We start from the raw sequence: 10,821 nt of genomic DNA, 5'->3' as shown, positions 1-10,821 counted from the left end.
TAATTTTGAATTTTAAACTAATTAAATAGTGTTTTGAAAATGAAAATAGAGTTAATGAGATGTCTCCAATATTTGTTGGTGACAACATGTAAAAAATGAAGCTGTGGAATCCAAAAACTAAAACCTTGGTTTTTAATCACCGGAAATGACCAGAATTTATTCCACGACACCCAAACGGACGAGGATATCATAGGATCTATTTACCCAAAGAAAACCTTGATTAGGGAGAGAAACGGTGAGAATGGGAGATGAACAAGTGTATTTCAGACTCATAATTAAGCAACTGGCATTCCCTACCACTTTTACACTTCAAGAAACGTGCGTGCTGAAAGCTCATCTTAACACGAAATAAAGAGGGGAAATGGAGAAATTGAGAAATTGTTCGATGTCTTGTTTTGAGATTTTACATCAATGCCAACCGATTTAAGCCCCAATAATACCCTCACTCTATGTTCAAATTTTGGGTCTGCAAAAACCCAACGAAGCCACAAGTAGCTGATAACATGAAGAACAGATTATGGAGCTCAAGCTGAAATATCTCTCTGTAATTTAGCTAATCCTCCCAATTAAAGAGATCAATTCATGAAGAGAAGGTAGGCATAAGCAAGCGAAAACACGACATTAAAGATGGAAACTAAATACTAATCTTAATTAATACTGCATCTATCCCTACTCTTCAGGCTTTTTTCTCCTTGATCGGAGCTGCCTTGAAAAGAAATTTAGAAACAAAAGCAGCTAAAATTGCCCCTATAAAGGGGCAAATCCAATAGACATAGAAGAAATCCCAGGTGGTATGCCTATTGCCCAAATAAGCCCAGCCATAAGCGTTGGCAGGATTCATTGAAGGGCCGGTGTACTTACCTCCAGCCATGACCAATCCAACAGTAGCCACCGCTAGCAACCACACCTTCAACACGACATTTTTAGGGCCCTTGAGCAAAAGAAAATGTAAAGTAAGACAGATCAGAAAAGTCAACACCCCCTCAGCAATCGCCCCTGTATGCAAGTCCACCCTCAAAGAAGGACCTCCTTTGAGCACATGCCTGTAATGTTCTGGCATCACTCCCCTAATTGCCATGGCACCACCAACTCCACCAGCTGCCTGAACAGGAAAACGCAAAGCCATGGACATGAGAGATGCATCAGGCTTTAGGCCAGCTATGTAGAGTGTTATCGTCGTGGCAGGGTTGAAACTGGCACCACCGAAGACGGCTCCTATCAAGCTGAAAGTTAGCATAAAAAGAGCGGCGACATTAATGGTTATGAAAAGACCTGCTATTGACATGGCCTCAACACCAACATATGTTGCTACGATGGAGGAGAAAACACCCAGCAAAGGAACGCTGAATACCCACATGGCTGTCAAAATCCCATCTACTATGGCTCCCTTGATTGCTCCCATCTCTCTTTCGTTTTCTCCTTGGTTTTTCTCTCTACCTAACCCGTAGCACCAGAAGCAACACCTGGAGGCTCTCTCTCTCTCTCTCTCTCTCTCTCTCTCTCTCTCTCTCTCTCTCTCTGCCTTGGTCTTTCTCCTGTATGGTCTAAGTTAGGAGACAAAAGATAGGCCAGGCAACGAGGGAAAAAAAAACCAGCAATAATTGACTCCTGATTCGAGAAGCTATTGCTACCATTTTTAAAAAGGTTACTTTATTTTACAAAACCTCAAATTAGCTACTAATATATTCCAAACCTTTGGATACTAAACAATTTCACCCCTACGCTATGCTAAAACAAGCCTCAACCTATTTTACATGATATTTTTAACATCAAATCATAATAAATTTTTATTTTTCTCTCAAATTCGTGGGTTAAAATGAGATTTCTCCTTTGTTTTTATGGTCGGCGCCTTGTGGACATTTGACCACCAATGTGGTAGAGTGACGGTTGACGCCTCTATTCCAAAAAAGTTGTTTTTTTATTATTTTTTGGGTTAGTGCCGTCTCATCTAACCATAATACTAATTTGTTATACAAACAAACTCCTTGACCCGTATCCAAGAAAGACTAGTGATGGTAGTGGAAGGGGAAAAAAAAAAAATTTCTCTTCTTTTTTTTCTGGTACAGTGGAAGGAAAAAAGAAAAATTAGGATCCTTTATTCTAAACCCAGATAATTAGCTAATAACAAAAGGATAAATTTTTAGAGGAGGGTTCTTTAGAATAAATATATCAGAAGTTACTTTTAGCTGTAAACTTAGCTATATAGTTAGCATATAAATTAGCTTCTCTCAAAGTATGAACCAGATAATTTTTTTAATTTCATGTTAGGAGTTCTTTGATGTAAAAAATAACAGCTTTGAATAAATGATATTTGTTAAAATTATCATGAATCAATCAAATAATATTTGTAGAATTAGAGTTATATATGACTTTTCTGAAATCTCTATAACATGTCACAAATAAATCATATTTAATTGCTAGTAGTCCTGGAAGTAGATTAGAACCAAAACTTCTATAACCTATAAAACTCATCAACCATCTTCCTTTAGAATTTATTAAAAAACCCCTAAATCCAATCCTCCCTGAGCTTCTAAGAGAGTTGTTATCCATATCTAGTTTAATAAATTCTTCTCTAAGCCTAAGCCATGAAACAATAATGGGGTGCCTACACACTTTTAGATTATTCCAAGCATCACAACTAGGGCTGAGCATTTTCGGTTCGGTCTGGTTTTGGACCAAAATAAACAACCAAATCGTTTGTTTTTTTTTTAGTTTTTGAACTGAACCAAACCGAAAACCGGTTCAAACCGATTAATTTCAGTTCGGTTCGGTTCGTTTTTTTTTTCTTTCAAACCGGTTCAAACCGAACTGCAATGCCAAGATGTCATCCTCTAAGAATCAACAACGTTGTTCTCGTTGTTACAACTTCTTGCAAAGGAAAAAATAATTGCAAAAAAACAGTATCAATTCTTAGCAATCTTCTGGACACTCTTCAGCTTCTAGACCCGAAATAATCTTTCTCTGACAATCGAAGTGGGATTTGTTAAAAGCCATGACCCATGAAGGAGAATCAAGTAAATCAATGGAAGAATCATCAGTCATTCATCTTGACATAGCAAGTTTGAGAGATGAGAGATGAGAGATGAGAGACAGAAAGCATGGAAGATTGGAAGAGAAAAAGACAAATTTTACTCAAATATTAAAAGGAAATATTAAAGCTTTATGCCTTTACCTGTAATCTTTACCTTTCCTTCACGTTGAGAGATGAGAGAAAAAGAGAGCATTTAGGTTGTGAATGAAGGGACCCTTCAATGTGAAAGCATTGAAAGACTTAAGGAGGGGAGATGGCGGCTGTGTGCAAGGGAAAGAAATGATAAAGGTCTGCTAGGGTTGTTGGCAAATGGGAGGGAGGGGTGGCCCGCGCTTGGTTTATTGCTTTATTTTTTTTTCATTTTTAAACTGAACCGGTTCGGTTCGGTTCGGGTTGGCCGGTTCTGGCACACCAAAACCGGAAACCGGACAGGACCGGACATTTTCCTAAATATTTTAACCGGTTCAATCGGTTTTTTGTACCGGTTCGGTTTTTTCGGTTAATTTTTTTTTCTGATTTTCTTGATTAAATCGGTTTTTTGATTTTTTTGCTCACCCCTAATCACAACACACATATTTTAGAAAGTGAATTTGATATAATAACCAATTATCCCCCATATACTCATCTCCTAAAACTAAAATATTCCTCCTCTTTTGAAAGTACAATAAAACAATTAAAATATCTTTAAAATAAAAAAAAAATTAATTGAAGTTTAAAGGCACTTTTTTCTTTTCACACATTTTTTTTTTGTTATAATGAAATTGATTAAGGAGAAATTTGATATTTTAATAAGTATAAAAAATAATTAAAGAACAAAAGGTGGTACACATCATCAAGTGGAAGTCACTCATGCCCTTTGAGCACCGCTAGCGGTGTCTCCTATCGACCAAAAACCATATTTCATCGTGTCATTAGATGCATCACCACGTCTTCTTCCTTATGAGATGTTGTGTGTGGTTAGGAGTGTTGCAGTTTTTCGCCAACAAATTCTTTTTCTTCTCCTCCACTTTCTTCTCTCCTCTCCTAACAAATCGTGCTACCCATACAAAATTTCAAAGTTAGCAATTGATCTTTTGAGATTTCAATTCTGGTCCCTATTCTTTTGATTTCTAATTTTTATTATTGGCTTTTTTTCTAGTTATATCATTCAATCTCAATCTGTGATGTATTTTTTTTCTCAATGTGGCGCTCATTCTTTTTATTTTTTCTTCTTTTTCAATTCTTTTGTTAAATTGATTTCTCTTTTTAATTTCACCCTTCAATCAATCTTTATTTTTATTTTTATTTTTTATTTCAATTTTAATCCTCATTATTTTTTATTTTTTTTCCTTTTGTTAATTTGATTGTTTCTTTTCAATTTCACCCTTCCATCAAAAATCATAATTATTTTTTCTTTCTATTTTGATCCCTATTCTTTTAATTCTTGTTTTTTTTTTGTTTTAGATCCTTTTGTATAATTAATTTTTTTTTTCAATCTCATTCTTCAATATTTGATTGGTTATGAATTGGCTTTCTTTATTTTTCTAGATGGAGTGTTTCTGGTCTAATGAACCAAGTCGAGGATTTGAAAAGTTAACCTAGATTGATATTTTTTTTATGTATTTTCTTTTTAACTTTCACTTTTCAACAATGGTTTTTCAAGAAAAATAAGCTTAGAGATTTTCTTTGTTTTTTATTTTATTTTAGTTTTTAAGGTATATACACACTCTTGTCCTTATTAATGTCATACTAGCAAGAGCATGATTAGTTTGAGATTATTTTTGTTATGTTTTGGTAAGAAAAATGAAAAGAAGGAATAGAGTCAAAATAGAACTACGATGTTATTATTCAATGTTTCCTTTATGTTGTTTCTTTGATATTTCTCTTATTTAGTTTAGTTACTCTTCGGTATTTTCAGAAACATGGAATAAGAACTCCATACTTGATTCTTGTGTTTTACTTTCCATGCTTGCCAAATGTGAAGGTTGCATATATTATTGGAATAACATGTGTTGAAAAATAAATATCACTTCTTTGGTTCATGGTTTGACTGAGTTTTCATTGAGTTGATGATGTTCTAATTAAACTCGTTTTAAATAGTTAAGTCAATAAGCTTTTTAGTTTTAGAGTCTGATATCGACTTAACACGTGGTTTTTTACCTTAAAATATATTAAAAAAAAAAATACATCAACAAATTTTCATCAGGTCGGTAATGTTTTAGTAAAACTTGGTTTTAACTTTCCTAAATCTAAGGACCATATAGGTCTAACACAATATTTTGGAAGTTTGGTTGAAATTTGGAAGTTTCGAGTTTTTGGATTCCATGTTCCAACATCAAACCACAAAACCATGGGATATTGGTCTGATTTTTTTTTTTTTTTTGTATTTTAACAACTCACAATTTAAAGATTTGCAAGTCAAAGGATCGGGTATGGAGAACCATAATAATAATTAAGTAAAAATATAAAAGGCATTGGGTGTTTATTATTGAGTCAACATTGTTTATATATTCACAAAATATTATGAACATACTATATATTTTTTAATAATTCATTTTGGTTCTTGAAATTTTATTTTATACGATGCATCCTAATTAAAGGCCAATTAAATATGAATTCTTAGTCAAAAGTAAAATTGAAAGAAAAAGATGTAAAAAGCATCAAACATTTGTGGTGTGCTAGAGATTGTATAAAATATACTTATGTCCTTAATCATAAAAAATAACACAATGTATACAATTTAAATCCTCTTAATTTTTTTTTAAAAATCAATTTTGATACATAAGTTCATTTATGCTATTTTTCAATCATGATTAAAAAGAGAGAGGTTGCTAGATTCCAGCAATAAGAGAAAAAGTCGTTGTTCACTCCATTTTCGGCCACCAAAATGAGATTTTTTATTGTTCACAAGTTCTATGAGATTAGATGGGCTTCAAGATAGTTGTTTAGAGCCTCGATGTTGCATGCAAAACTAGATCTGAGCCGGAAAATCTAAAACTAGATCGGTTTGATTTTGGGTTATGAGATCATTTTTTAGGTATTTGGAGTTGATGGAATGGTTGATAGGTATTATAAGGGTGTTAATGAGGTATTTTTTGGTTGAAGTGGCTTGAAAATTAGGTTTTTAAGATAAAAGACTAGCTATCCAATTTTCCCACCACCACAGTCGTTGCTGAATTCTGGGCTTGCAAATGACACGTCGTTTACATTGGTGGACGATGTGTCACTTACTCAATTGCTTTTAAAAATATATTTTTTTAAAGCGGATGACATGTTGTATGCCCTTAAAAAAGTAAAGGGCCTAGGCATGCGAGCCTATGCTTGAAGGCCCACCAATGTTCCTAAGCTATTTTTGGCGCTTTCTCTTTTTAGGTTAAATATAAATTTAAGTGGAAAAAATATTAAACCCAGTTGAATTCATGGTTCAAGTCATAAGTTTGACGAGTTAAGCCAAAATAACTAGGCTATTATTTTTTTTACATTGCTTTTTTTTATTCTGACATCTTTTTTTATATATTTTTTTTAAATTTATTTTTCAATTAATATCCCTCACATTGTAATTTTGTTTTGCTTATTTAATATTTTTTGGATAGAGATTTTTTTATGGTATTTGTGTGTATTTAATTTTTTTAAAAAAAGATTATATTGATTCATGTATAATTGTTTTTATTTTTTTTATACAAGAACATTATTTCTGAAAATAAAACATGTTTATTTTCAGATAATATTTTTTTATATATATACAATATTTTATAATATTTTTTTTATTTTACTTAATCAATTTAATATGTGTGTCTATTTTTAATATTATTTTATTAAATAAAAATTAATTTTAATAAATAAATTCAGTAAATATAATCGGGTAAATATTCCTTCTTGCAAAATTAAATATCTTAATATATACTTGTTTTTTCAGTTTTTGATTTTTGATTTTTAATTATATTTTTTTATTTATTAATACATATAATCTCGTTTTATTTGATATATATATATATATATATATATATATATATATATATATATATAAAACACATGTATACATTAATGATTAGAGATCTGCCTCATGCCGAGCTAATCGCAAGCAACTGGCTTGTTATTTACAGTACTGATGCTGATTGTTTTAGGTGGTAGGTAGGGAGTAAAAGTTAGTGTCAGCTACCTATAATCTTGCAGACCGTACTGACACGACAAAATAAAAATGTATCCTCTTTTTTTTTTGAACAAAATCTCTTTTCATCAACAAAATAAATAAATTAAAAAAAATTCTTAAGATAAAGGAAAATTACTGTACTCCACAACTAAAATTACTTATTTACTAGTAGATGACCGCACTATACTGACAGCTTAATTTTTTTGGTATAAAAATTATAAAAAAGTATTAATATTCAAGAGTGTTATATTTATTTGCAAACTAGAGCCAAGAATTTTAACTCTAATTACAATACCTAATATAAGAATAATATTTATAATGTTAATTATAATATCAATAGTAATATTTTTAATACAAATAATAATATTTTTGATATTAATAATATTATTAAACTTATTTGATCCAAGTTCTTATAGTTTTTTATCCTTTAAAATCAAATTTATGATTTTTCTTCAATAGTAATAATTTTTTTAAAAAAATTTATTAATGATAATGATAATGATAAAAATAATAATAACAATAAAATAATACTAATGATTATAAACTTGGGTTTGGTGTCCCAACCAGACCTAAATTTCTGTGGTCTAGTTTCTCTAATAATAATAATAATAATAAACTTGTTTGACCCAAGTTTTTATAGTTTTAAATTCATTCAAATTAAATTTATGGTTTTTCTTCAATAGTAATAATATTTTATTTTCAAATTTAAAAATATTAAGAATAAGAATAACACTAATAATCATAATAATAATATTAGCAATATTGATTATAATACAAATAATAATATTTATAATACAAATAATAATATTAAATTGCATGACCCAAGTTTAAAGTGGGTCTGATATTGGCTCTGGTTGCAACACCAGAACCAAGAGCCTTGGAAGTGGGTTTGGCTACAAGACTATTTTATAAAAGTGTGATAACTAAATAGAAAAAAAAAATTAATATTAAAGAATAAAATTAAAAAAAATTAATTGAAAAGAAAAAAAAAAGAAAAAAAAACGAAGCAAAACACTATTGTAATGAATAGTGCTTTGCGAGGAAGGCTACAGTAAAATCCCTTTATAAGATCACGATAACTAATGAAAAATAAATAAAACAAATTATGAAGTTAAATTATCAATCTAATTGATATTAATAGTTGAAATTGAAAGAAAAAAAACACAATTAAGAAAAAAAGAAAAAAACTTTTGAATCAACTAGGTTAACCCGCCAAACCAGATTAACCTATCAAACTTGGAATCCGTGTCATGAAAGTGTGATAACTAAATAAATTTTTTTTTTCCATATTAATGAACTACTCAAACAAAGAAAAAGATTAGTTAAAAAGAAGAAAACAAAGAAAAAAGAAAAAAAGAAAAAAAAACCTATAACTAATAATACATTTTTCAAATTTATTAATTATTATATTAGCAATATTCATTATAATAAAAAAAATTATATTTTCTTATTAATAATAATATTAAACTTTAATGGCACAAGTTTAAGTGGATTTGACTGTAATGCCAAGCCTACGAGCCTTGGGTCTCGCTACAACACCATATTTAAGAATCTTGGATGTGAGTCTAATTACAAGGCCGTGTCATGAAAGTGTGATAACTAAATAGAAAAAAAAAATAATAATATTAAGGAATGAAATGAAAAGGGAAAAACAAAGAGAGAGAAAAAATATTAAGTAAAACACACTATTAAAAGTGTAAAAGCCCCTCATGAGATCACGACAATCTAATTAAAAGTTAATAAAAAAAAATCATGAAATTTAATTCTTGATCAAATAGATAATAAAAAGATGAAATTAAAAGAAAAAAAAACTAATTAAAAAAAATATAAATTAACTAGGTTAACCACCAAACTGGGTTAATTTGTCAAACTTGAGATCCGTTTCATAAGAATGTGATAACTAAATAGAAAAAATTTAATATTAAAGAACTAAATCAAACAAAGAAAAGATTAATTAAAAAAAAGAAAAAAAAAGTATAACTAAAAGGCATCCGCCTTTCATTGTGGATTTACATAGTGCAATCTGTAATGAAAAAAAAAAAAGAAAAAAAAAAAACCTATAACTAATAATATTTTTAAAATATTTATTAATTATTATATTAGAAATATTCATTATAATAACAATAATAATATTTATAATATAAATAATAATATTTTTAATATTAATAATAATATTAAATTTGAATGACCTTAGTTTAAGTAGGTTTGGCCCAGGCCTAAAAGCCTTGGATATGGGCTGGCTGCAAGGTCGTTTTATGAAAGTATGATAACTAAATAGAAAAAAAATTAATATTAAAGAATAAATTTTTTTTAAAAAAAGATCAATTGAAAAGGAAAAAAAAAAGAAAAAGAAAAACGAAAAGGAAATAACTATTTGAATGAATACTGTTTTGCGAGGAGTGATACAGTAAAATCCCCTTAAGAGATCATGATAATCTAATGAAAAGTAAATAAAACAAATCATGAAGTTTAATTCTCAATCAAATCGATATTAAAAGATGAAATTGAAAGAAAAAAGCTAATTAAGAAAAAAAAAAGAAATCTGAATCAACTAGGTTAACTCGTCAAACTTGGGATTTGTGTTATGTGAGTGTGATAATTAAATAGAAATTTTTTTTAATATTAACAAACTAAATCAAACAAAAAACATTAACTAAAAAAAAAAAGAGCATAAAAAAAAACACCTATAACTAAAGCATGAGCCTTTTCACTGCAAATTGCATAGTTTAATCCACAGTAAAAGGCTTATCTACTTTAGTTATAGTTAATTGAAATAATGATTTGACAATATTTTTCTAACTAAAAAAAACCTTTCAACTTAGTATTAAGAATAAAATGATCTTTTTATTATGATATAATTATTTTTTATAATGATATATCATTCGTAATACTCATACAACCACCCGTAATAGTTAACATTTAGTATAATACAACGGTAGATCCTTCATAATAATGATACAACCATTTGTGACAATTAACATTCACTATAATACAACAATAGATCCTTCGTAATACTCATATAACCATTCATGACAACTACATTCAGTATAATACAATGATAGATGCTTCGTAATACTTATACCACCATTCATGACAATTAACATTCAATATAATACAACAATAGATCTTTTGTAATACTCATACAACCATTCATGACAATTACATTCAGTGTAATATAACAATAGATCTTTTGTGATCCTCATACAACCATTCGTCAACAACCCAATTTCATAGCAACCCAATCAACATCTCATGGTCGGTTTAATATTCATTACAACACAATAATATACCCACCTCAAACAGGTCATTTCAGAATATTAACATTTTCATCATTGTTTCAACATTCATCAAGAACTCGATCAACATTTCATAGTCATTTTGACAATCATCAAGAATTCAATCAAACACTTCATCGTCGTTTCATCATTCATTAAAGATTCAATAATATATCATCATAAGTAAATCATTTCAAAACATAAACATCATACGAGAAAAAAAAAAAGTGAAAACCACTTACATATTTCACATGTGGGGTGTCCTTGTCCTAACGAAGGTCCAATCCTAAACGCACCACCTAAAACATCAATGGTCACAAATCAGTACATTCATATTCGACAATCACACAACTCGTCACTATGCATGTCTCAAGCATACACAAGTT

At 29.4% G+C, this 10,821-nt stretch overlaps 1 protein-coding gene across 1 annotated transcript; it reads right to left on the bottom strand.

Moving 5' to 3' along the window:
* Positions 1 to 351: 351 nt before the first annotated feature.
* On the bottom strand, positions 352 to 3,318 carry LOC118032022 (aquaporin SIP1-1). The gene is made up of 2 exons (XM_073407379.1): positions 3,173 to 3,318; positions 352 to 2,961 (listed from the first exon to the last, which is right to left on the bottom strand). The coding sequence occupies exon 2, from the start codon at positions 1,400 to 1,402 to the stop codon at positions 677 to 679; it is 726 nt and encodes a 241-aa protein (XP_073263480.1). The 5' UTR covers positions 1,403 to 2,961; positions 3,173 to 3,318; the 3' UTR covers positions 352 to 676.
* Between the last annotated feature and the right edge of the window lie 7,503 nt (positions 3,319 to 10,821).

This window comes from Populus alba, chromosome 2 (assembly GCF_005239225.2).
Source record: "Populus alba chromosome 2, ASM523922v2, whole genome shotgun sequence".
In the NCBI taxonomy this organism is placed as follows: domain Eukaryota; kingdom Viridiplantae; phylum Streptophyta; class Magnoliopsida; order Malpighiales; family Salicaceae; genus Populus; species Populus alba.
The sequence above is the reverse complement of the archived record's forward strand: the minus strand, read 5'-3'. Positions and strand labels throughout refer to the sequence as shown.

What these genes read in the sequence shown, in the direction of transcription:
- LOC118032022 (XM_073407379.1), bottom strand. Translation starts at nt 1,402, where the DNA reads ATGGGAGCAATCAAGGGAGCCATAGTAGATGGGATTTTGACAGCCATG.